This window comes from Poecilia latipinna, unplaced genomic scaffold, assembly GCF_001443285.1.
Source record: "Poecilia latipinna isolate Pla-1442-1.1 unplaced genomic scaffold, P_latipinna-1.0 Scaffold1259, whole genome shotgun sequence".
In the NCBI taxonomy this organism is placed as follows: domain Eukaryota; kingdom Metazoa; phylum Chordata; class Actinopteri; order Cyprinodontiformes; family Poeciliidae; genus Poecilia; species Poecilia latipinna.
In genome coordinates, this window is record NW_015113875.1 from 71,195 (window position 1) to 98,192 (window position 26,998).

Below are 26,998 nucleotides of genomic sequence, written 5' to 3' on the forward strand. Positions count from 1 at the left end.
TGCTGCTAGCATAGCACAGAACTGTGCAGATTCAAACTGTGAATGCTCAGTTTAGTTAGCATAGCTACCAATGATGGCAGATGAACGGTTTCTTGTAATTAGGGCTGTTGTAAACAAATATTTTAGTAATTGAGTAATCTATCGATTATTCTTACGATTAATCGAGTAATCGGATAAAAAAAAATTCTAAAATGAAATATTGGTAAATCTGGCATAATACCGGGGTAACTATCAGAAATCAATTTCAGTCCAATTTTTCATATTTGAGCATCCCTAACAGTTGCTTTTTTGTAGTTTAGAAAATTAACCTGTTGCAATAATAGCTCACTTTCTAAGTGAACCTGAAGAAAAGTTATACAAAAATATTAAAATATATTCAATTTAACAAAAAAAGAGTTTGAGGGACATGAATGTGTTAGAAATAATCTAAATGTCTATTTATTCTTAGAGGCAAGCAGGTCAGCAGCCGCAAGAATCTGCGAATATCATTTTAAAAGTTTTAGTTTTCCATTCAGAGCTTCTTTTTCTGAATGGAAAAAGAATTCAGAAAAAGAAATCACATATTTGTGATTTGTGCTCACAAATCACAAATATGCTTAGAAAAAATGTCTATACTCCAGCGTTTAGTTTATGTATTCCTTTTCAGTCAGTTTAATAAATGAACTCTCACCTTCACCAGCTACGTACCGCCACGATACGCTTCACCACCCATTTGTTGCAACCGGGATGGTGGTAAATTTATTTTTCCGGTGTGCCATTCTGAACCGACCACCAGGTTGCCGTACTCCAGGCAGCACGCCAGTCTTTTTAAGGATGCTTATTGGTCCCCCAAAAACAATTTAAAAAAACCAGACATTATTATAAATCAATAAAATTCTCCCAGACCAAACTTTAAAATTTTACTTTATGCTGCTAACGCTTAGCTTTTGTCAACAATTCGTATGCGGAAGTGAGAGCGCTGCGCAACGCAAATAATGACCCGGCCGCAACACGGTGCGCTAAATAATAAAACGTAATTTAACAAAGCTTCGATTCGTTTCCTCGAATCATTCGAGGAATCGTTACAGCCCTATGTCGAGTTCTTGAAAAGAGAAAGTATTTTCTTTTTAAAAAGAACAAATTTGAGGGCTTAGGTTCACCAAAGTTTTCTCAACAAAATAAAAACCACAGGACCTTTTGGATAACACCTTCAGGACAGACGAGACCAAAGCAGGGCTGCTTGACCACAGTGCACATCATGTTTGGTGAAAACCAAGCTGCATGCGGCATCAAAGACCACATGCTAATTGTAAAGCACAACGGTGAATGGATGAGGATTTTTTTTTTTTGCAGCTACAAACCTTGACAGATTTCCTGTTGGTGTTTACTGTGAACTCCAGGTGTTTTAACCAAATGTCAGCCCAGCTGACAAACGATTTGGATATCAATAACTGACAGTTGTACCGTGTGCTGCAGTGTTTTTCTCAAAGTCCAAACCCACAACGTGACTGAAACGTAATGAAAGATCCTTGAGAAAGTTGAGTGCAGACAAATGCCCACAAACCTCAATAAATTACTGCTACGCTGTAAAACTGGAGAACATGCTGTCAGCACGCACCGTAGAGATGAAGTCACCCTGGTTTCTTTATTTTTCTTAGTGCTACAAAAGCTCCAAGGACCAGACACCACTGCTGGACGTTAGCCTGTTGGGCTGCAGTGTGATATACAAAGAAAAACAGCCAAAGAAAAAAGAGCACAAGCTGAAGATCATCCCAGTAGGAGGCGAGGCCATTGTGTTAGGCCTGCAGAGCAAAGAACAAACTGAGCAGTGGCTTAAGGTGATCAATTTTCTGTGTTTCTCTGCAATAATTTCAATTATTTTAAGGTTAAAGTGTGGGAAAAAACACATGGATGTGTTTTCCATGTTAGGTTATTCAGGAGATAAGTCCCAAGCCAGCTGAAAACTGTGATCCTCAACATTCTGCATCAGACTCCCCACGGCTTATTTGCACTAAGGTATGCTTGTTCTAATATTTTCTTTATATGTACTAGACCTCTGGAGTTCTAGATAAACCAGTGGGATCAAAAATCATTTATTTTTTGAAAAATTCGCTTTTGAAATTAATAAATTGTTCATACAAACACACAGGGAGATCTGAATGAGAGACACTCGCTGGCTTCAGAGAGTGGCAGCAGCACAGACAGCCACACAGACACCACAGAAAACAAAGATGGTGAGTGGATTTTATTTTGGTAGTCAAACACATCCAACATTGGTTCAGGAAGCCATTTCTTGTATTTTCACATAAAAAAAATACCTTTTTTTCCCCCTCTTTGTCGCTATAGTGAAGAAAAAATATGGCCCAGGTTTAATGTTCAGCAATCTGATGAACATTGGGAAGAAAAAACCATCTTCGCTGGAGAGCCCCGAGAAAAGCGTCGACACCTCAGGTAACCACAGATCTACTTCACTCTGTTCCATTCATGCCTCCTAAAGTCATTCCAATTTGATGACTGCATTGGTGTTTTACTGACAAAAGTATTCTGCTTTATGCTCAACTGATGTTTTTTATAAGCAGTACTTTTTTTTGCAAAATTACAAATAGGCTGCTTTCACACTACACCCTGAAATGAGCCAATTCCAATTTTTTTGTCAAATCGTATTTTTTATTTTTATTTTTTGGCGTGATTGTTCATACTTCCAAATATAAGACTTGTATGTGATCTCCAGTGTGAACTGCAAAGGACCTGAAAGTGTCCCGCATGCGCAGTAGAGGGCGCACTAACGTCACGTAGAGAGCGTGCTCAGTGTTTGCGGAAGTTAACATGGATGCAAACAGTGGAGCATATTTTATGATTTTAAAGTTGTTGTCTGACCGGATCCAGCATATTAACAACTTAATCCTCATTATAGTCCGCCATGATTGTTGTTTTTCTTCCCGCTTGCCGCGTTTCAGGACGCAGAATGGTGACGTTTGTCGAGTATCAATGACGTTACGTTGGATGAATGCGACCTGGCCGTTCGGACTTGGGTCACATTTGAAAATATCAGATACGTATCGAATATCCAAGTGGATATTCGAAAAATATCCGACCTGAGTTGTTCAGACTGTCGCATTACGGGAAGAGAAATTGGAATTGCGTCACTTCAGCCAGCGGCGTAAACGTAGCCATTGACAAAACTGCTGCTTATATAAACCAAGACAGTGAAGAAAATGTATCTTAGGGATGTTCTTTGCTAATAAGGCATTTGAATTTAAGCATATTGAGGTATATTTAGAGTTTGAACTATTAGAATATGCAATTAGAAGTGTTTTTAGAGGAAGTCTCAAATATTTGTGGATTTTGGCTACCTGCAAGCGGCATGTTTGTTAATCACTATTGAATATTGTTCTCAGTTCTCATGTAACATAAAAGCAACATTGTTTTAACATTTTTTCTTCTAAAAATAAATCATCCACAGTCTTCATGAAAAGGTCGGCAGCAGGGGCAAGATGTTCGGGGCCACAATGCTAGGCTAATGCTAACAAGTTTTGATATGACTCCTTGATTATTCTACTTGTAACATCATAAACTGTGATTCTGGTTAAATGCAAAACATAAGAAATTGTGTACCTGTTTCACGAATTTAGTGGTTTGCTTGAACGTCATAAAATGTAAATGGACAATGTTTCAGCTGCTTTCCTCCACAGTGACAGTCATTTCCTGAGCTTTTAATATTTTCAGCTCTAAACAGATGCCTCCTGATGAAGGTTTCGTTTCTTTTTTTAAAGGTTACCTGAACGTTCTGGTGAACAGCCAGTGGCGGACCTGCTGGTGTCTCATAAAAAACGGACAGCTGTGGTTTTACCAAGACAAGGGGAAGAACAAAGTGAGCCAGCCAGCGGTGACCCTGGAGGGCTGCAGCGTTTTGCCCGACCCCATCCCCGAGCACCTCTACTCTTTCAGAATCGACTTGGACGGCACACAGATTGCGACATTAGAGGTAGATAAACGCTGCATTTCTCTCAAACAGGAGATTAAATAAACGCTTAAGACTTTGCACACTTTCTGTTACTTTTAACCTGACCACAGCACAGCGGTATTTCGCTGCATATGCTGATTTAGCAAACGTTATTGTAAATAGATCCTGACACCTGATCGGATGTGGTACGTTTCCTGTCCATGGCTCATTTTCTCATAAGAGCTGGCTGATTTAATGCTGATCTGACAAACAAGCAAAGTCTAAAACAATCCCTAACACCGACTTATTTTAAAAATACACATTCTGCCTGCATCTGACTTGGGGTATATGAGATATGCATTCACACAAGGGTGGTCCCGTGTGTGTGTGTGCTGGTGTGTGTGTGTGTGTGTGTGTGTATGGATGGATGGATGTGAAGGGTGTGGTTGTGCTGGGATTTCGGAGACTAAAGCTACACCCTCTTTCATTAGTCCTTCAGTACCACCCAGCTGCAGTGTGTATTTTGTCATAGGCTTAGGAATTTATTATTTAGTCCTGAGGCCTCCTCCTTTTTTATTTTTCCAAACTAATCATTGGTTCAGAGAAACTGTATGTAGAGACTCAGAGGGGTTTTATACTTATGGTCTCATATAGTTCATGCACAAGGATCACTAAAGGTTAAACGGTTGTTTATATGTGTCTGGTCGAAATCTGCTACAGCATTATTAAAGCATGAAAACTTCAACCTATTTGGGGAGATTTTATGATGTCTACCAAAATGTAAGGAAGCTTTTAAAAGTATGACATGCAGTTCAGTTCAGCCTACTATAAATCTGAGAGCCACAGTTCACTGCGATTAGAGACTACATTTACCTATTCTTCTTGGTAAAATGGCTGAACCTCAGTGATTTTCAAATAGGTTTGTGCTTTGATGTAGATTGTCCTCATGTTGCTCTGTCTGAATCTGTATGTTTAGGGTCATCCTGTTGGAAGTTGAACCTCTGCCTTAATTTTAAGTCTTTTTTTTAACAAGTTTTTATCCTAGATTTCCATGTATTTAGTTTAATTCATTTAAAACTTGCTGAAGAAACCACAATGCTGCCACCTCCGCATTTCATCGTGGATATAGTGTGTTCAGGATGATGTGCAGTGTTGGTTTTCTGCTGCATATTTCCTTGCTAAAAACAAAAAAATGTTCAGTTTTGCTATATTCTGACAGAGCGCCGAGTCCTCTGCATTGGCGTGGGGCAAACTTTAAATGATAAATCATACAGTTTTCTTTCAAAAATGGCTTTCTTCTTGCCAATTGAGTCCAGTTCGGTGGAGTGCACAACCTGTAGGCGTCTTCTTGATCGATTCTGCCACGTGAGCTGTGGATGTCTGCATCTCCTTCAGAGACGCCACATCAATGTTGAAATATTGCTGAGGACAAAACCCTGCTTTAGATTTCTCCACATCGTTGCCACAGTCCTTTTTGTTCACCGATGTTCATTGAAAAACATGCAGATTAACTGGATTTATTCAAGAATTTCTTAATTTTATTTAGTGTTATCACATTGTAGGGGCACGAATGAAAGCAGATGCAAATTTTTTGCATTTTTATTTGTGCTCAACTTTGTGTTGGTTTGCCACATAATAAAATTCGACAAGTTACATTGAAGTTTGAAGCTGTAATGTTACAAAACTTGAAAAACTCGAGGGGTGTGAATAGTATTGCAACATGTTGTGAGTAGCAAACTGTTCACATCTTAAATACTGTTGTAGCAATCGTTTGATTAATCCAAAGCGATGGATGGCATGTAACCATGTGGCTTTAGACCCAGGATGTGTTGCAAGTGCTTGTTTTGCATTGAGCGCACATACCTTCTTCCCTCCTCCCGTTCTTCTCCCAGGCGAAAACTTCAGCAGATATGGGTCACTGGTTGGGCCTCCTACTGTCACAGACGGGAACCAAAACGGACCCGGAGGACCTGACGTACGACTACGTTGACTCCGAAAGGGTCTGCACCATCGTCACCGCCGCAAAGACTTCCTTCCAGTAAGTTATTCACCCGAGGAGTCGCAGCTCTCCACTGCCATGGAACATCTGGCTGAGACTTCTGTTTGCCTGTGTTTCTCTCCAGCTTGATGCAAAGGAGATATTCAGAGTCAAATACGTACATAGACGCCCTCCCTTCTATTCCTCAAAACTCGGATGAGATTTACGATGACGTGGCATCAATAGCTGATCCCGAGGTAGGCTCGAATAATCTCCGATGGGTTGCGTTATTTTCGGTTTCACTTTGACAACAATCATCCGGCTGCTTTCCATCACTAACATCCTACTCCCATATCGCGCAGGATGCTGAGGAGGATACCCAGCCGAGCTGTGAGGAAAAAAACAATCCCCAGGATCACAATGCAACACAGCCAGACAATGCCACAGAGCAAGACAGCAACAACAGAATTTACCTGGATCTGGTCCCGATGCGCTCCTTCCTCCACACGGCCTGCGGAGCCAAAGCTTCTCCGCCTCTCAAGGAAACTCCTAGAGTTTGTCCAATCCCTGGAGAGGGCCAGAAGGATTCCTCTTGCCAAGTTAAAGAGGTAGATAATCTAAGATTTGTCCCAGCCCTCATCCGGCGAAAGTCTAAACATCCCAAACAATAGATGTGAATTGGGAGTACACATAAAATCCACAAAAACAAGGTCTGAAAGCTTTTCAGGTGAGAAGAAGAAAAGAAAATCTTTATCCTGGCATACTGATACTCCAGTTTGGAAAGTTTAAAGTAGAAAGGAGTAAAAATGATTGTGCAGGGAGCTAGCTAGAGCTAGTTTCTAGAAATAACCAGTACAAAGTCTACCATTGAGGAAAAATGTTAAATAAATTAAATCTTTAACACGGCATTCAGAGCTTTATATGTTGAAGATTTTTATTTTTTTATTGTGAAAGTAAAAAAGATGCAAAGCAAAGAAATGAAGACTTTCAGGCCTTAAGGTGGGATTGTAGTATAAATACCTGGATAAGTTTTATCGGAAAATCAATGGAGAGTTATCCCATGCTTCAGCTTTTTTATGAGCTTCTTTCTGTACACTTAGATTAAATCAATCCATGCCTTTAATCTCCAGGTCACTTCAACGAACCGCACCGAGCCAGAGTCCAGCCCTGTGTTAAATGGGCCAAATTCAGCGTCTTCCCCCAGCAAAGCAGAACAGCAGCGATCGCGGAGTCCCTCACAACCTCAGCCTGTCAAGACTCAAAGCCAGGAGACGTCAAAGAGGAGCAGCCTGGGCGTCCCACAAGCCTTCAGTTTGCCTGGAGCACAGAAGAGTCCAGCTGGGTTCCCTCACAGCCCACAACCAGCACGGCCAAAGGCTTACACCATAGGTAAGGTCCAACAACGACATCTAGATTTAGAGGCGGTACTGAGGTGGAAATGGTCGCCTTGTGTTCCTGAGTGATGTGGAACGGCGCCATCTGGTGGAAAGACTCACCCATTACAGCTTCAGGCGTTACAATCCGAACCCCTTCAGTCATTACTTTTCAGAGTTTTTTTTTATTCTTTTGTTTTAAAATAGAACTAAAAGCTGATTCATAATGTGCAGTTTTTCACTATATTCAACATAAAAATGACTGGAAAGTGCAAAATGCAAAGAATATTTCTGGCATTATTCAAGATCTGCAGATTTTGCCCAATCCCTCCCTTTCCAACCTTATTTAGGAAAATATTTAAAAAGTAAAGGTTTTAATGAACTGCCAGGTAAAATGAAAACTAGCCAAAAGTGTTGCTATTTGTTTAGTTTGTATAATTCTCTCATTGTACCACATTTGGCATATTGTTTGGACGTTTGGGGCAATACGTCCAAAACAGATTTACAGCCGTTGTACATAATACAAGAAAATCTATTTGAATACTACATGAAGTGCAAAAATTATATTAAAAATGTATAAATAATTGTACATTTAAGAATGTACAGAAGAGTTATTTAAGTGTCATACAATGTGGAAATAATTCAAGTTTATCTGGTGTTTGGATATTTAAATGTTTGTAAGTTAATGAGTATGAGAGGGGCAGGAAATCATAAGATCTTCTTCCTGCTCCTTTTCAGACAGATAATGTAAAGTTGCATGTCAATTAGACATGATAGTTTGTTTTAATTTTTTTTTTTACTTTCTATCTGTTCGAAATTAATAAATGAATAAAAATGTACTTTTTTGTTGTAGAGGTAATTTTATCAATGTGCGGGGAAAATGCGTTATTATGACTAGGCCTGTCATAATAATCAATAAGTCAATTAATAGCATGATAAATTATAAGAAACTCAATCATTTCCATTGGCATGATTTATTGTCTATCTGGATGATAAAAGTCTTCAGTTTGGTGCTTTGGTCTCAACTCGCCATTGTTTTGAAGAATGATTTTGTTAACCGAGACTTCAAAACTCTTTTCATTTGTTGTTTTATTTACTGATTTTGGATATTTAAAATGTCTTCCAGTTCATTAGAATTTAAAGTTTACTAATCGTTTAGAATGTGTTCTTGCATTATCATTATGCTCTTACCATCATATTACTTAAAATGGTCTCAAAACAACAATATTATCGATTATCACAATAACTTCTGGAAAAATCTATCGTCCAGAAAATTTGTTTTTGTGACCACATAGAGTAAAACCTGTTTGAAAACCACTTGGAATGATCCACCTGCCAAACAAATCCCGAAAGCAGCTTGAAAAATGTCCACCAACTACAAGGATTCTCTTTTCTTTTTAGCTGTGATATTGCCAACAAATACCGACGTTTTATTCTCAGGGAGTTCCAGTGCCGTTGAGGTCAAACTGGGCAAGAACCGCACCGAGGCGGACCTGCTGCGCTACATAGACGAGCGCGATCGGCTGGAGAAGGAGAGGGAGGAGGTGAGGAGCAGCCTGGCCAACCTGAAGAAGGAGAAGAGGGAAACAAAGGAGGAGCTGAGCGCTTGCCAGGGTACAGCTCAGTGCTTTTGTCACTCGTCTCTGTTGTGAGGTTTTCCGTTTGACAGCCAGCCGTTTGGTGTGTTCAGATCCTAAGCAGCAAGCTCAGCTGGAGGCCTGTCTGAAGCAGAAGGAGGAGGCGTGTCGGGAGGCGGAGCGCCGCAGGGTGGAGGTGGAGCTCCGCCTGGTAGAAGTGAAGGAAAGTCTGAAGAAGGTGGAATCGGGGCCTTTCACACTGGGAACCACGCTGGACAGCAGCCTCCAGGACTCCCCGGCGGTGAGCTTCGCCCGCTCCAAACACCCAGAGCTCATCAGTTTGGTGCATGAACTCAACACTTTCTCCGTCGTTTTTGTCTTTTAGACTAAAGCTGCAACTCTGCCTCATCCACAGACGTCATCGTTATCAATATCAACACAAGCAGCTTCACTGTTACCATCATCATCATCATCGCCTTCGTCATCTTCCCCAGCACCTTCCCAGCCCTCCAACAACAGCGCGAGTGCAGACTGCCCTGTAAACTCTGCCTCGGCTCTTAAAAACAGGCCCACTTCCATCATCGCCACAAAAGGAAACGTCCTGCAGAAAGCCAAGGTGAGGCTGGACTGCAACAGATGCTGAGGCTACAGCTTTAATTATTAAGTCACTATTTTTGTGTTAAAGCTGCTGTTGCTTTTTCTTTTTATAGGAATGGGAGAAAAAATCCACCACTTAGGTGGAAACTTGTTGAATCTGCACAGATATTACAACCATGTGGAGTAAAAACCCCCGCATTTCTTCCCAAGACTTTAAATAGGCCAGGAGACCGAAGCACAAGCCGAAATCTTCTTGAACGCCACTGGATTCCCTTAATAACATTACTTTTCTCATTTGTTTTCAAAGGAGCGCATTTAAGTGACTCCATTAAGGCTGGCGTTGCAGAAACGAGAATGCAGCACATTTTAAAACCACTAAATTTTTTAAATAGAGAAAAAAAAAAATCCCTTTACTAAATTGTCTATTGTGTAAAATTTAGATTGTAGCTTGGCTCATGTATGGTGGTAGCCAAGATGTAAATAGATGTACACCATTTATTCAGCCTTTTGGCTTGTATTGCTAGCTAAAACTGCACTTTTTATTCAAATAAAAAAAATGTCATGAAAAAAACCCATACTGCTTGTTTTTAATGTTTTCAATCTTGTTTGACAAAAACTACACAGTTTGTCTCAGTTTGTTTCATTTTATTTTTTCAAAAGCTCTTTGTTTTTTTAAATAATGTTCTCTCATTTGCTGTAAAACATCAATATTTAAACTTTGCAAAGCATATATACGTTTTCCATTTTAGAGGAAAACACCGTTGTCTTTAAATATGTTTTAGCCAAAGATCGTCAAGTGGCATAGTTTTAGCTTCACCTGGGTCAAATTCACTGAAGAAATGCCACATTTCAGACAATAAAATGTTTATCTTCTTTGTAAAAAATTTACTTAAATTATTTGTCTAGTTGCATCTTCTAGTATTGTATAAAAAAGGCATAAGCGGTTAAATAAAACTTTGTATAATGTTAATTTTTTTGTTCGACTGTCAGAATAATCAATTACTAAACTAATTGTTGGGTAAAACAGACAGAAATGAGGGTTACAAACTCGTGCATCACATTTTACTGTGACCTGAACCCTGCTGACATTTTGTGGACCGTCATTATAAGTCAGGTCTGTGCCAGAAAGCCAACCATATTTATATGTTTAACAGTCATAAAAGAAGTGGTTATTTATATTTATCCAGCCATAATTATGTTGCGTAAAGTTGGGATGACGGTCCGTCATGACTGCCTGAGCTGAGGTGAAGTTTGGGGTTAGGAATTGGGAACAAAATCAGGACACAGATGATGTTATTAACAGTTTATATTTTTAAACAGCCAGCACAATTATTATTCAGTCAGTATATAAAGACATAAAAAAAAACTTTACAAAAAGTCCAACATTAAATACTAAAAAAATAAACATCAGGTTTTGCTGTCCTCTAAAAACACCCCTGATTTTGAAGTGTTTGTGTGATTTTTTTGTGTGTTGCGTCAGGCAGTGTGTCTCCGGCGGTGAAGTTTATAACGACGCAGGAGTTCCTGGTGGCTCTTCCTCTGTCTGCTCTTCTTCTTCAGACCAGCAGGCTTTGGAACATCCCCTCTGGATGAGTTTTTACCGCTTCCTGAAAAGAAAGAAAAGCGCAGAGCAGGTCTTGATGTCTGCAGTCATGGCCAAAAGTTTTAGCTTAAACACAAATGTAATCTAGAGGAGTCGGGAATTTGAAGTATTTTCCATTTCCAGACGAGTTATTGACCTTTTACACGTGACGCCACCACTTCAAAACTCTACTCACTCCTATATATATATATATATCGTCTAATAAGTATAATGAAAAATGTTGAAGAATTTGAGAAATAATTAAGGAGTTCATTCACTGCAAAAACACAAAATCTTTCCAGATATTTTTTGCCTAGTTTCTAGTGCAAGTAGTACACTTGAATAAGACCCAACCAACAAGTAACTTTTCAGTAGCTACATTTAAGTCAATAATTCCTCAATGCTGATTTTAAAAAAGTACTAGTTCCACTATAAGATCATTTCACCGATTTTTTTCCATGTTTAAGTGAAATGATTTGGCAGTGGAACTACTACTTTTTTAATAAATTTAAACAGATTACTAACCAAAAACAAGCTCCTTACTTGTTAGTTTTGTCTTACTTCAAGTGTACTGAAATATTTGCATTAGAAATTATATCAAAAATACTTGGTAAGATTTAGTTTTTTATTGTTTTTTTGTTTTTTTTTGCAGTGTTAGCAGCACTTACGTCTTTCGCAGTGTGGCCCTTCATAGCCGTGGCACTGACACCTGAAACTGGCTCCTGAGAGGACGCAGATGCCGTCATGCATACACGGGTTTGGCTTGCACAGGTTCACGGGTTTCCTCACCTCTGACAAAAACAAAACAACTATTTTCATGCAAGCAGATCAGAAAAGCAAGTAACTTGGCAGTTTTGGGTGGAAAATAAAGATAAATAAGTATGGTTTCAAAGCCTATTGTAGATATTGTATACATATATACTTTGCATAAGAACTTGCAGAAAAACTGCTAAATTGACCATTTCTTATTGCGTCCGTAATCAAAAACATTTCCGTTTTCCGTTTTGGTTTTGTTAGAGCCACAGTGGAGGGACCATAGAGCTACATGAGGCTTTATAGCTACAAGAATTAATCATGCAAAATTCAATAAAAGTGATTAGATCATGTCTGTTTTAGCAGCTTAAGGTGAACAAATGGTTTTCAGTATTTTTACCTGAGCACACCATCTGAACCAGCACGTCCTCAAAGTACTTGAGATCCTCATAACTTGGTGCAGAAATCATGTACTCCTCTGAACCGGCGATCATCAACACTTTGTCTCTCTGCATGTCTCCAATGCCAACCACAAAAACCGAAACTCCGCTGTCTCTTATCTTCTGAGCCGGGACGACGGCATCGTCCCCGCCCGAGCCGTCAGTCAACACCACCACAGCCTTGTTGACGCCCGGCCTGGCGCCGTTGGCTACGGTCAGGACTTTGGAGTAGATGTGGAGCAACGCCGCGCCGGTCGACACCCCGCCGCCCATGTAGCTGGCTTCACCCACGGCCTTGAGGATGGCAGAGCCGGACTCGTGCACGTCGAGGCCAAAAACAGTGGTGGCTCTGCGGTTGTAGGCCACCAGGGCGACCTGAGCCACGTCACGGTTTACGTCAAACTGGACGGAGATGCTTCGCACAAAGTCCTGCAGCGTGGCAAAGTTCTCGCGGCCGACTCCAACGGAGGCATCCAGGGCGAACACCAGGTCTACCGCCTGACCTAGACATCCTGGAAACAAAAGATGGAGAGTATTTAATATAAACATGAATGCATAAACCTTCTACTTACAAAGTTTAGGTAGGTAGAAATGGAAAACTAAAGAGAGACTCAAGTACAAAACCGTTTGCAAGTTGGAATCAGTTAAAGTGGATTTAATAGATTAAACATTAAATAAATGCAGCCGCATTTTCAGTGCTACTACATTAAAAATATATATTTTCATACGTTTGCCAGCAGTGAAACATATGAAACAATTTGGAGGTTGCTGTGAAATGCTTGAGTTTAATAACAGTTTAATATCTGGACTTAAAGCTGCATCATGCATCTTATAAAAATTTTATTTTTTTTGCATATTTAACACAGTTTAACGGCAAAATGTTGTACAGAAAATCTGAAAAAAAAAAAATCAAGCTCCTCCACCTCCTCACCGCTCCCAGTTAGATACAACCAATCAGAGCCAGGAGGAAGGTGTTAAAGCTGCCAATCATGCTCATGTAGATGCTCCTAAATCTCCTAATGGCAGAGAAATAACTTACCATTAACTAGCTTAGCATTTGTGGCATGCTGTGATGTCAGGAATAACCTGAAGCACCGCAGAGAGCAAGGTTGAGGGTGTGAGCAGCGCGTACCGAAGCTTGATTGACAATGCTGCTGAGACTCCTCCAGGCTCTGATTAGTGGTTTCTGACCAAGTCATGTATTTCTGTAGTTAGCACTGGGAGAAGGCAGAGGGACAATTTTTTTTTCCACAGATCATCTGTTTCATACCAAACTGTCATGACATGATGAGAGTTTTAAAGAAATAAGCAAAAAACATATTTTTAATAAATAAAAGTTAAGTTTCTACGTTTTCCAAAAAAATAACTTGTTTAGGCTTTTTGCACATCTTTACCAGGCGTGTGAAATATCCGAGTTAGTGACACGGATCCTATCTGGGCAGCGTTTACCTTGCATGTCCACGCTGCAGATCTTGGCCTTCAGCTCCGGTATCTTCCCGATGAGCCTGTCCGGTGACGAGTACGTTACAGTTCTCTGAGGATTTCCCGTGATGTTATTCAGCTCCGCCTTCAGTCTTTCCGGTCCGACCCCTATCAAGAAGATCTCTCTGTCTCGCGCATATTTTGAGGCCTCCACCACGTCATCAGCAGCAGGTGTGGCGGCGAGCAGCACCACCACGCGGGGGAGGTCATCCGAGACGTCGGCGAACACCGGTTCGCTCACGAAGCCGTGACGGGTCACATGTCGGAGCGCCTGGCCCGTCAGGGTCAAACCGCCAGGTGGTTGCAGAGCATCCACAGCCTTCAGGAGATTCCTGGTGTTTCCTTTAAATCTCCCAACCTGGGCTTCCACTCTGGCCTCCCCACCGAACACGGCCAGGCCGACTTTACTGGGGCTGTCGGAGCTGATGACGGTCTGCAGGAAGCGCTTCAGGAAGGATTTGAGACGGAGGAAGCCCTCTAAAGTGAGCGTCGCAGAGCCCTCCAGCAGGAAAATCAAATCAATGGAGCAGTCCAAGGACAAAGCAGGAGCTGGGGAAGCATCAGAGGTCAGAAGTAACTAGTTACTTTTATTTGAGTAACTTTTTTACGAGGCTGCTCTTTTTACTTTTACTTGAGTAATTTAATTATGACGTATCGCTACTCTTAGTTGAGTAAAATTTCTGGATTTTCTACCCACTGAATGAAAAACAAACATGTTTTAACCAAAAATTCACCAGACACACACCTGCAGTTTTTGTTAAAGTTTTAAAAGTTTTTTTTGTTTGTTTTGTTTTTTTTTTTTATTGAAAGAAACTGATTTGGAAAATATAATTTTGTCTGATTTTATTTTCTGATACATAAATTATTGTCATTTTCATCCTTAGAATACAAATATTTCCATTTAACTTTATATTTTGGCCCATTAGATTGTTTAATTTCTAAATATTTTTACAAAATATTGGCTACTTTTTACTTTCACTTCGGTAAAAATACGTTGACATAGTGATACAATTACCCACCTCTAAGAATTTATGGTTAAATTAGTTTGATAACAAAAGACTCAGAGCTCAGTATTTTACTGACCACAGTGTGGGTCTGATCCATACCCCGGTGGACACACACACTGGTAGCGCTCTAGACTTTGTGATACACAGGTTCCCCCGTTGAGACAGGGCTGAGAGTCGCAGGGATCTAGTGATGATGAGGAGAAGGTCAGCACCATCGAGGAGGGTAAACAGCAGCAGGAGGCAAAGGAAGGAGAGGATAAGTTCACCTGAACAAACGGTCCTATGGCAGACGGTCTGGTGTCTCTTGTAAACTTTACTGTACCTGCAAAACATATGATGGTGGTTCACAGTTTAGTCAATTAACAAAGCCGAACGTTTCTACAGAAGAAGGATAGGGCCACTGGAAGAAAAAAAAAAAACGTTGACTTTTGAATTACCGTATTTTTCAGACCATAAGCTACTTTTTCCCAAAGCTTTGAACCATGCAGCTTATAACCCAGTGCGGCATTTCTGTTGTTTTTTTCTTCAACCACCAGGGGGCGCTTCAGCAGGAAGTGAATCATTGGAAGTCAAAATTGGAAATCAAAGAAGAAAATGCTAATTTTCTTTTAGAACAAGCACATGCTAGCAGCAGGCACGGTGGAGAAATGTTTTCAAACCCCCGAAGAAGTTCATATGATGCCGTTTTAAGTTAATAGCCGCTGCATGTAAGCTCGGCGTAAGGAGTCCATGATTCAGCGTTGAAGATGCAGGGCTGCGTCCTTAATAGCAGATTTATTAAGGACGCAGCCCTCTGCCGTGTCCTTGTGGACACAGCGAGAGTGGCGGAGATACCAGCGGCTTATATACGTACGTTTCCAGTTTTTAAAAAAAGTAAGCTTATAGTGAGGTGCGCTCTATAGTCCAAAAAATAGGTAGTTCAATTCCAAAACAATTTATTGATCCCAGATGGGGATTAAATGTTGAAACTCATATTAACTCAAATTCTTCAGAGTTATTGTAGATGGTAATGGCAGTAAAGATCTCTTGTAGCAGTCTGTGTTGCAGTGAATTTGAAGAAGCCTCTGACTAAAGACACTGTTTTCCCAAAGCAGATTCTTGAAGAGGATGGTGTGAGAAAATCCTGCTGTGAACTTAACCTTACGCTTCAAAAGCAATTAGTTATAGTGGATTTGATTAAATAGTACCATAACAATGAAGGCTGAATAGAAGCACAAGTCATGCTTCCAAGATTTTTATTTGTAAAACTGTTTAAATGTCATGGTTCGGGGTTTGGTGAGGTGAGATGAGACGCAGGCAGCCAGGATGAAGGTGAAAATGATGAATTTAATGATTCAGAGTCCACAGGAAAACAGACTTAGACGAGGGTGGGACACGACGGCACAGGGAAACAGTTACAAATGACGAGGATCTGACAACGAACACAGACAACAGGTGGGGCTAAATACACACAGGGTAATCAGGGGGATACGACACACCTGGGGAGCAATCAACAGGGAGGACAGAGACTCAGGGAACAGGACTACACAGGGAAAACAGGACTGAACACAGAAGAACTCAAAAATAAACACACAGAAACACAGATCACGACATTAAATAATTTATCCTTTTCGTTTTAACACACAATTGCGGATTACTTTTCTTGAAATTTTAAGGAATAACCAGAAATAGTTTTCAAGCCTATAATTACAGTTTTCAACAACAAAATCAAACTGTGAAGAGTTTTAAAATTATTTTTATTTGAGTGAAAAGTTTTTCATTCTTGCCTGTAGAACGGGCAGAGAGACGTGTACGGGGAATATCCCTTGGAGCCTTTCCAGCACATGAAATTCCCCTGCAGCTCTTTCACCGTCTCCAGCGTCTTCCTCTCACAGGGGAAGGACTCGGCCTGACAGCCTGCAGGACAAGACGGGACACGACGAAAGGCGAAACGCCGAGGATCGGTTGATGAAAGGGAGGAAACGCAACGACGGATCAAACCCAACCAAATGAAGGAAAAGGTCTGTAGTGATGTATAATCGGAATCGACTCCCACCTGCCGGTGTAGCGCTGCAGAAAGAGAGCGCGCTCAGCGTAGTGGACACGCCGTTAACGGCATCGTGGAAATGATCGGCCAAGAAGACATGACTTTCCACTGGCTCGCTGGCCAGAGAGTGTAATTCTTCCCATCTGTGAAACAAACCGAGTGTTAGCTGGTTTTGAAACTTCATCGCAAATTACCGCATGTCCTTGAAAGACGTGATTACTGTTTCGCAGATTTTTCATAGTCGGATATTTTTTACACCACAAAACTTTATGATCATGTGCAAAGCTTACAGTAAACTCTTTCCTAGGTGTATATAAAAGTGGTTTAAAATTAAAGGAAAACTTTTAGTTAAGAGAGAAAGGTTTGTTTAAAAATCTAGAAGCGAAAAGCACAGTTGTTCAGGTGTGTTGTGAGGAGTTAAATCTTTGTTTTTCACTATTTAAGTGAGTAAAAATGAAGGTTTGATTATGTTTTCTTTTATGAGTTTTTTTTACAGTCAAACTCATAAAAATGTAGAAAAATACACAGAAAAGATTCTACACTTTTTTCTGACTTACACTTTCTGGTCTTTTCTTGGACAGAAATATAAATATTATTTCCGTTTTAGTTTTATCTTGTTTTTTCCTTTTTTTATTACGTTTTTCTTTTCAGCATAGTGTGTTTTTCTTTTTTACTTGTGTTACTTGTGTGTGAGTAAAGGTTAAAAAAAATGACTGAAATTAATAATTAATCCTTACTTTGGGTACCGCAAACCGACCGCAAACAAAACCACGCCCGTCTGTTTCAGCTGCGCAGCGGCCTGGACCACGCTGCCCTGAGACCGGCCGTCGGACAGGAGGATGGCGACGCGCGGGACGCTGGAGGAATTACGGCCGCCCGGAAAACCTTTCTTCAGGACGTATTTCAGAGCCAGGCCCGTCTGGGTGCTGCCTCCTCTGAGAAGAGAACGGTTTAAACAGAATTATTCACGTTTAAATTAAAAAATAAAAAATATTTTATATATATATATATAATCCCGGAAGGGAAATTAAATAAATTCAGGTTTTCCCATGTGGAGTAGCTGCTCCCTGTTGTAAACCACAATGTTGCCATGGTTACGTATAGCAAAAATATAAAGAATTTTGCCAAAAATCAGTCCGACCACACAGAACCCAAAACAAACAGGTGTCCAAAAAATCAATTTTCTTCCAAAAAGCAGGAATGAATGTTTGGGAAAAAAAAGAACAAAATTTCAATAAAAGCACAGAGCTACTCCAACGTGCTGCCGCCTTCAGTGAACAAAAAGTCACATCAGCATGTAAATATGCGTCATCAGGAACCATGAGGTTCAGATACCAGAACATAGATTTTCTTGACAAAAAAGACTTTTGTAATTGAAAAATGCCAAATGAATGTGTGGCTGCTTGCTGGCGACACAAAAAAAGAACAGAGTGAGGACTCTTACTTCCTCCAACTCAGCTGCTATCTTTGCTTCTAGGGAAGGAACGGAGGCAAACCAGAAGTTTTCACACACCTGTATGAAATCTTCTTCAGGTGCTTCTTCAGCTCCTGCTTGGTGGGGAACGAGTCCAAAGAAAACTCAAGGCGAGGAACGGAGCCAAACTGAATCAAACCGACTCGCACCTGCACCGATCCAGAGGGGAAAAAAAGGGATGTTGATCGATTTTGATGTAGAGCATGAGGACGAAAACAAAGTTTGGATGGAAAACAAACCTTATCCGAAGCAACGTTCAGGGCTTCACAAAGCTTGACTGCGTAATGCTTGGCCCTCTCAAAGGTGCCCTTCCCGATGCTGTAGGAGCCATCCATGAGGAAGAGGACGTCTAAGACTGCTGAGCACTGCATCACTTCCCATGAACACAAAAATAGTTTCCATGTAGACATTCCTCCATTAAATCAACTTCCTCACACATTTGTGTTGTTTCACGGTCCAGTAAGCCGAAACGCTGCAGTTATTGTGCTGCTGACGGTAAAGAGAGTCTTTAACATCGAGGTCACTGGGACATTTTCTCTCACTAAATCCACTTTTGAGTCAATTTTCACGTTTCCGTAGTTTTGATTATATAAATAGAGCTAATCTTGGTATGATCAGAGCTTTCAATGCTGTGCTAAGTTTAATTCACAAAACGTATTTTCCAGTAGATTTTGTAGATACACTTATTTTTATTTTCTTAAAAAAATTATGTTTTTATTGACCCAAATCAGCTTATTTAATTAAATAAAACAAATAGTAGCACAAAAGCCAGGAAAACTGAATGAATTATTCTTATTTGACGACAGATGAAAGTGTCAAGATTGGGTTTAAAAGTATCATGAGGCAAAGATTTACACCTTCACCTGAACAATGGGGCAGAGGGAGAAATTGCTTGCCCTGTTTTTGTCTCTCATCTAAACTTGAATGCCTCTTTCTGTATTTTTTAACTAGTTGCTTACTTTTGAATTTGAGATGCGGTTTTGGTTTTGTTCTTGCATGTTCAAAACTTTCCAACTTCTCTATAAATGGCTTTTTAATTGGATGCCATTCTGCTCAACCTCCACTTTCTGTTTTCTACATTTGAAAGTTTTACATTCACCACATATTTTTATATTTTTACAGCATTAAATACTCACTTTCTGCTGCTGAGTTGATTTTTGCTATGTTCTCATGGCTGGTCTGGATCTCCTGCACAGAGGCCGCCTGTGTGACTGGGAGGGACATGGGACATAAAGATAAGGCTAAAAATCTAAATTTTCTTTTGAACATGTAATATAGAATTAAAACTCATATTATACGTTTGTGTCTGAACCACTGTTTTCCCAAAATGGTGACACAAAAACACTATGTTGGAGTTTTTGTGTCAAATTTGTTGAGGTATAAATAAGGATTGTTGAATTTTGTGGTGCGATGGTTGGTTTTGCGGCATCGGAATCGCGTCGTCACGGTTTTGGAGCGAATGGTAGGAATGGCAAAGAGAGGCAGAGAGAGAAAGATCCGATTCCTCGGATAATTGTAAAAATATTCTGTACTCGATTACTAACATATTCTTTTACGACAGACCTAAATGATGTTTTCCCATAAACTGCCATATAATTGTGTTTCTTAAGGGTATGCAGGTGAAAAACTAATCAAACTCAAAACAATCAAACAGAAACCAAAGCGTGGCTGAAAACACAGGAAGTCTAGAAAAAAACACTCTGAATATCAGGGACGACTTGGAGAAAAGCCCAACCGCCAGAACAATGAACAAAGACAAAGATCCAACAGCGGGAAAAGCAAGGACCTAATAAAAAGGAGTGTTGCTGAGCTAGCAGCTAGTGGTAAAAGGAAAGAAAACGCATTACATAACAGTCATGATGACAATAATAATGTCTGACTACAGTGTCCATGACATTAGTTTTTTTAAAATGCCATAAACCATCAGTTCAGGTGACTAAAAGAGCCAGCGACCATTACAGGGAAGCACCACCTGCAAACCAGCAGCAGCTCCGACCTCTTCACCACCCTGACCCCGATTCCAACATCATTCAAAGTGAAAGCTCAGGGGCCGAGGTGGGCAGCTTTTTCACGGTCAGTGAGGCCTCAGAGCTCAGAACAAAAAGCTTGTCTGTTCACCGTCGGCCCTCTTGTGTCTGTAATGTCTGCAGAAATAATTGCAGTGGATTTCACATTAATTCCACGCAAGTCTGGGAACTTTTTGCTCTACAGTTTTACCTTTTTAAAAAAAAAAAAAAAAAAAAAAACCTTCTTCCAACATCTAATTTTCTAGTTCTGAATTATTTCTGCAATATGTTAGCAGGAGACTCACAGAAGAGGGTCTGGTTTTGAAAAGTTCAAAGTCTTCAAATGACCCATCATAAATTCTATGCCTGCTGCTAAAGCTGTCATTTTTGAAAACAACTTCAAGATTATATTTACCTCTAAATCCCTCCTTTTCCCTCAGGCAAATACCAATACTTCTGATTGAAAAGGAGCTGCGAAGATGAGGCAAAATGTTGCTTTGTCACTTCTATAACTTCTTTGCACATCTTGATATCAAAAATGTTGCTCAGTTGAGGGAAGGTAAAGGTAGCACAGGAGCTAACAGCAAAGAAAACTGACTGTTTTTTCTCGAAAAACAATAAAAGTGCAGGAAATCATGTGAAATGTGATGCGGTCTTTAATGATTTTGTTGCATAACCTATCTCAGCATAAAACTTTATTCCTGACCTACTTTGTTTTTTCCTTGGTCTTCATGGTGCTGTTTGTTCTTTACTATGCTCCAACATGATTCTGTTTACTAATTGGGACACTTAATCAGGAAGGGTATTGTTGTACTAGATTTTATCTAGTGGTATCAGAGTAAATTGGGTTTGTACATATGCACTTCTTTTATGATTTGATGAAAAACATCCGAAATCAAACATTTATTACTTATTAGCGCAAGATAGCATGCAGAAGAAGAAATTCCACTATTTGGGCCAAATACACATTCCTCCATTATGATACCAACCAGACAATAATAACATGTAAAACAATATAATCCATTAACCAACCTTGAAGGAGCAGGAAAATGAACAGAAGGACAGTGATCATGTCACGGTGCATGTTGGGACACCTGCAGTCACAAACAAGAAAACACGCTTAGACATCAGCAAGAAAATACATAATAAAAAGCTCAGAAAAATAAACATTTATAAAAATACATGTTTTTGTTCTTCCCGAAACCATTACAGTACTACTAGCATGACTTTTTAAACGAAATCCACAAGTAAAATAGACCAAATCATTTCATCTCCCTTCATGTGTGAAAAAAACAATTTCAGCACGCAAAGCGGACTTCTTACAACCTTCCGCCCCCTAAAAAAACAAGATTAAGCACATGAAATTGTTTTGACTAGGCCGTAAAGCAGGAAGAACGTTGAATCTGATAAGCTTGGGGGAAGGAGTTCTGAGGAATGTGTGTGAAACAGACATTTAATTGGTGAGTTGGGGTAACAGCGCCTTGCAGAAGTATCCTTGACCTTTTCCCACATTGTGGTACATTAAGTGTATTTATTTGTTTTCTAGACAGAAAAAACGTAGGTCACAAATGTGCATTGAAAATGCAAGATTTATTTTTCTTTTTAAATAAAAATGTGGAAAAAAGTGAAATGCATTTGTATTTATCTCCTAGGAGTCAGTAATCAAATGTTACAAAGTGCACAACTAATACTACTTAATAAAAATACAGTTTTACTACCGTTTACTATAAATACATTTTACTATATCGGCACAATATGTTACTAAGAATAAGTAATATGACTTTTATTGAAGATCTTTTTTAAGCCATAAACTACTCGATGACTTTACCCTCTTATCTTCTAAAGCATTTTTATTTTTGGCACTCAAAAAATTCAGTTCTTCACAAATTGATATTGTTTACTGCGATGTTGTGATCCATCCATCCATCCATTTTCTGAACACCCTTGTCCCTCAGTGGGGTCGGGAGGGGTGCCGGTGCCTATCTCCAGCTAACGTTCCGGGCGAGAGGCGGGGTACATCCTGGACAGGTCGCCAGTCTGTCGCAGGCGATGTTGTGATATATTTCCTAATTATGTGACTTCTAAATATAGTTGGTGGCACTGGATTATATTTGGGGGTATCTGAGTAACAGGGTCTGCATCACCACACCTTTTACACGTGAAAAGATTTTCTCCGTCCAATCTGACTGAATCTGAGTTAGAAGAATGAGCCAAAAATTCACTCTGAACATATTCATAACTGGCAAAGACGTACAAAAAAAGTCTGTATTTAACACCACTGTTTTAGTTTATTGTTTGCATTTGTCTCCCACTACTACTTGTTGGACTTTCACTTTTAATTCCAATAAAACACATTAAAGTTTTTAAAGTGGAAAAATTGTACAACTATTCCAACTCACAATAGATTTTTGTATTTTATTTACTACGATGGGTTTGCACTATTAAAAACTTGATGGATCATATCTAATAAAAATATAACATGAACATATTACATTCAGGAGAACTTTGAAATAGAGCTGAATAGGTTAATTTGGTGAACTGATGGATGGCAGAGGGACTCAGAGGAATGCTTGTGAAGAGGCTGCCAACTTCTAAGACAGGTGTGTGTACCGTGTGTGTGTGTTCATATTCCTTCTACGTTGGCACGCCTATCTGCCTCCCACTGCAAGCATGCATGTCTTAAACTGCTTCCCTAGTGGAGAAAAATGAAGTTTCTTGTCATCAGGTCGTAGCAGAGCGTGTTCCACAGTGCGTCCATGTCCTGTGATGATGCTTATCGTCTCTGGTCTTCTCGGCTAGCCGTCGCCACGTCCACTCTGCAGATCTCTATCAGAGACACCGAGTCTCCTCTTAAAGCGACGTTCCGTCCTGCACACAATTCTATCTCTGTCTCAGAAACACACACAGGGCCTCCCTGGCACGTCTGTCCTCTTTGCCTACCTCTGTGTGTTCAGCTGAGTGGCAGCCAGGATATTATGGCCCAAATTTATCAGCAGCCGGAGTTAATCGGACGTTATCTGCAGCTCCTCAAACTCTAGTGTGTGGCCAACAACGGCCAAAAAGTAAACAGAGCTGACAGATGGAGTTATGAGGTCGAGTTGTGAGCTCAGTTAACAACTTTTTTGCTTAACCTTTGTTAAGAGGGAAAAATTTTGCTGTTTATACTTTTAATTCTGCTTTCTAAGCACAGCCGGTTACTTTTTCTAGTGTTGTTTTGTCTGTGAACGTCACAAGATAACTGAAATGCTTTTCAGAGTAAACAGGTCAAAGACATGAGTGATTTCCAGCTATTTTTTAAACATTTTATCAGATTGTCAAAAGCTTTAGGGAAACAAAAAAGACTCTAAACAAATCAAATGCTACTGTAATAGTAACCACTATGGATACACATTTTAAGTTAGGTTACAACCACATAGTTATTAAAGATTTGGATTTTATCTGAAAGATAAACAAAAAAAATGGAGTTATGATCGTAATGCATGATGCTGCCACCACCGTGTTTCACAGTGGGGATTTGACTCTCTCATCTGACCTTCCAACATTGCACAGTATGCTAATAAACACTAGTAAGTACTAATACGGTAATTTCAAGAGGGAATTGAGCTGCAAAAACACAAAATCTTACCATGTATTTTTGGTCTACTTCTAGTACACTTGAAATAAGACAAAACTAACTTACAAATAACTTTTCAGCAAGATATATACGCTGCTTTTAAGTAAATAATTCCCTAATAATTGTTTTTAAAAATTACTAGTTGTTCTGGCAGATTACTTCTTATGACAAGACATTTCCCATGTTATAAGTTAAAAAAATAAAAAAATACCAGTGAATCTGAAACTATTTTATCAATATTAAGAAATTATTTACTTAATATAAGCTCCTATATCTTGCTGAAAAATGTCACTCATTTCAAGTGTGCTAAGATATTTGCAGTAGTAACTACACCAAAAATACTAAGATTTTGGTTTCCCTGGTTAATGTTAGAGGTATTAGATTTCTTCCAGTTAAAAATTACACACACGTGTGCTTGTCTATCACATAAAATCACAAGAAAATATATCAATGACTCAGGATGCAACACAGGGTATAAATACTTTTGTGCGGGGCCATGAGGATGTTTTTAAACGACTCTGGAGTCGGAAAGTGCCTCCACACTATACACTGTAATTAGAAAGAAGTGCTACTTCTTGAACCGACTTCATAGACAATCCAGAGAACTAACCTGTATTTGTGGCGCGCGTTACTTTGGGAAACATCCTAACGGTTTAAATTATTGTAGGATGACTCAGCGGAAATAACCACATTTAAAACAACAAAGACGAGCGTGGAAATTCTTCTGTTTAGCGCAACATCTGTCTGATTAAAAGGTGCAGCTCTAATTCACGGCATAATAATGTAGACCGACGCCGTGGAATGTGTTGCAAAAGCAAGGTGGAAACCACACACAGAGAGGGATCAGTGTGCAAGGGGAAAACTCACAAAGGGTTAAAAAATATATAAAACTTCACATCGAACTTAGATTCATGTAAAATGTTTAAATGAAAAAGTTGTCTGTGTAGAAATCGTTAAAGTTAGATCACAATTTTCCAATCTAGGGTTGCAGAAAAATCACATAAAATCCAAAGCAGATTCAATTGGTTGAGTTGAGCTGTTGAAGAAAAACATTGTGCAACTTTGCTTAAGAACACTAGAAACGGGAAGACTATTCTGTTTTAATTAATTCACAAAATAATATAAAATTGCCTGGAAATTAACTTAAGGAATTTGAATTATTTTAGCTGGATAAACACAGATTTTGTGCAATCTTTACGCTCCAGCTGTCAAACTAAAGAACTAAAACACAAATATGCATTTTGAGCCCCCTCCCTGCCCGGGGTGCTGTGTTTGATGTTGATTTTCATGGCTTTACCTTCTGGTTTGCAGGTTCAGGTCTGTCATAATTGGGTCATATGTCACGGGTCAGCACCAAAATGTTAACAGGTTATGATCTGACAAGCCACAGCAACTAGTTAACTCAATCAACTAACTAACTTGATTTTTGTAACTTTTTTACCCATTCAACTTATAATGTTTAGTTTTTATTCTATGCATGATTATTTTATTATTGTTTTGAATTCGGCAGTAAAAATTATGGCGGCAGCAATCCGCCAGTGAATCCCAGCGCACTAGTGTCACGTGATCAAAGGGGCTTAATTTGATTGGCTAGAGGCCGCTTGACTCGATATGTTGCTAATTTTTAATTTTTTTTTAGCTTGTGTCAACAAGAGGTCACTATCTTTGCAGGGAAGTGAAGGTAAAATTATTTGTGGACAAAATTGAAATGGAATTACATTTCTATGCAATTCTTACACAAGTTCTGTGCTGATGTCCAACTCCGCTCCTGTATCATAATATTTCATAATCAGGCCTCTGCAGAGTTTTACAACATAACAAGGAGGTAATTCAGCTGCTAATTCAGCTGTGTTGGAGCAAAGGCACATCTCCAACATTGTTGCTTCTCCTTCCCCTGTCAAGCAATTTTGTTGGAAAGTGACACAGTATCATGGCAGAAAACCTTAACAATTAAAATTTTCCTCTTAAAGTAGCCATCTTGCCTTTCTAATTCAAATCAGCTCCTCCCTCCACAGAAGCCCAGTTTATAATTGACCTTGTTTGGTTTTTAATTGTATTTATTGGTATAATTAAAGCAGACCATCCATTGGAAACTTACAGCTGAAAAAAATCACCTGATTTTAAATGGCAGCAGTTAAACTTGAACCTCCTCAGTAAATCTCAAGTCTCACCTTAGTAGACATTTTAAAATGGCGCAAGATGAAATAGAAGTTTTTCAGTTTGTTGTTGACAAAGAGAAGAGACAGAAAAAGGTGTTCATTGTCACTGCATGACTGATTGAAGAATGTAGTTGATATTTTTGTGATAAATCTTAAAAAATATATAGAGGCCATGCTTCCAAGAGGCGAAGTTGGAGGATTAAAACAATAAATCTTTGGTTTTTTGTTTACTTTAATCTCACTAAATATTTTTTAAAATAACCTATTTTACTGAACATGTTGCTGCTGCAGTGTCTGTGTACAACAAAATCAGACAATTACCTTGTTAGCTTGCATTGCTAACAGCATTTAGCCCAACTACCAAGCCAAACACCTGATTTTGAAGTTTGTTTTGATATCCAAATCCAAATTTGTACTCCGGAGAATTAAAGAATGCATCATAAATAGCCATCAGTGACCACTGTCTTCCACTACACAACCGTCAATACTTGAGTTCCACTAAGGGCAGTCCATGTACCACTAGTGGTACGTGTACCACAGTTTGAGAACAATCACTTTAAAATACCAGGAATGCGCTCTACAATCCATCCGCGACTACCAAGCGATCAAAACAGAATTTACTCCATTTCAGGCTAATGTATCCTCACCTTGCGCTGCGCCGTATCCACCTTGCCTTCCAGAACTCCTCTCTCCGTTGCTGCTACTGGGTTTTTTCGCTTCAAAGAGCAACAACTGCACCTCCTGCTAATGAGCACCTCCAGCGTACCTGCGTGTCTCCTCTCATCCCGCAGCGCAAAGCCGGGGAAGGGGCGTACCCAAGAAACACAACTCCCTGCCTTGTTTTGTTTTTTTAATTATGTGTAAAAGCGTCACAGCGCGTTGCTTTTTCTGTAAAGTTAATATCCAGTGATGTAACTTTTTCCATTTGCAAATCTAATCTTACCATAAAAACACATTTAGACATAAAAGTATGAATTTCTATAGCATAAGTACAAAGGTTATAAAGGCA

The 26,998-nt window shown here is 39.5% G+C and overlaps 2 protein-coding genes and 1 long non-coding RNA gene across 8 annotated transcripts in view; 1 reads left to right on the forward strand and 2 right to left on the reverse strand.

Annotated features, from left to right (window-relative positions):
- LOC106961058 (uncharacterized) overlaps positions 1-5,869 on the reverse strand; it is a 16,650-nt gene extending 10,781 nt beyond the window's left edge. Inside the window, exon 1 of the long non-coding RNA XR_001427703.1 lies at positions 5,786-5,869. This is a non-coding gene — a long non-coding RNA (uncharacterized LOC106961058). The remainder of the gene's footprint in view (positions 1-5,785) is intronic.
- afap1l2 (actin filament associated protein 1-like 2) overlaps positions 1-10,021 on the forward strand; it is a 65,907-nt gene extending 55,886 nt beyond the window's left edge. For all 5 annotated transcript variants that reach the window (XM_015054547.1, XM_015054548.1, XM_015054550.1 and 2 more), the window contains 13 exons: positions 1,638-1,817; positions 1,909-1,995; positions 2,129-2,213; positions 2,326-2,430; positions 3,753-3,964; positions 5,815-5,960; positions 6,046-6,157; positions 6,263-6,508; positions 7,031-7,289; positions 8,714-8,887; positions 8,964-9,151; positions 9,236-9,466; positions 9,561-10,021. In XM_015054547.1, coding sequence (XP_014910033.1) covers positions 1,638-1,817; positions 1,909-1,995; positions 2,129-2,213; positions 2,326-2,430; positions 3,753-3,964; positions 5,815-5,960; positions 6,046-6,157; positions 6,263-6,508; positions 7,031-7,289; positions 8,714-8,887; positions 8,964-9,151; positions 9,236-9,466; positions 9,561-9,587 — 2,052 coding nt within the window. In that variant the 3' untranslated portion in view covers positions 9,588-10,021. The remainder of the gene's footprint in view (positions 1-1,637; positions 1,818-1,908; positions 1,996-2,128; positions 2,214-2,325; positions 2,431-3,752; positions 3,965-5,814; positions 5,961-6,045; positions 6,158-6,262; positions 6,509-7,030; positions 7,290-8,713; positions 8,888-8,963; positions 9,152-9,235; positions 9,467-9,560) is intronic.
- Positions 10,022-10,735: 714 nt separating this feature from the next.
- vwa2 (von Willebrand factor A domain containing 2) lies at positions 10,736-26,819 on the reverse strand. 2 transcript variants are annotated; one of them, XM_015054553.1, is made up of 14 exons: positions 26,637-26,819; positions 21,250-21,311; positions 19,348-19,422; positions 18,451-18,584; positions 18,251-18,360; positions 17,475-17,672; positions 16,747-16,880; positions 16,478-16,607; positions 14,978-15,033; positions 14,788-14,895; positions 13,672-14,253; positions 12,183-12,734; positions 11,698-11,820; positions 10,736-11,054 (listed from the first exon to the last, which is right to left on the reverse strand). In XM_015054553.1, exons 2-14 carry the CDS (start codon positions 21,299-21,301, stop codon positions 10,924-10,926), a joined length of 2,385 nt encoding a protein of 794 aa, XP_014910039.1. In that variant the 5' UTR covers positions 21,302-21,311; positions 26,637-26,819; the 3' UTR covers positions 10,736-10,923. The 2 variants fall into 2 exon arrangements, with proteins under 2 accessions (XP_014910039.1, XP_014910040.1); XM_015054554.1 differs by lacking the exons at positions 16,478-16,607; positions 16,747-16,880.
- Between the last annotated feature and the right edge of the window lie 179 nt (positions 26,820-26,998).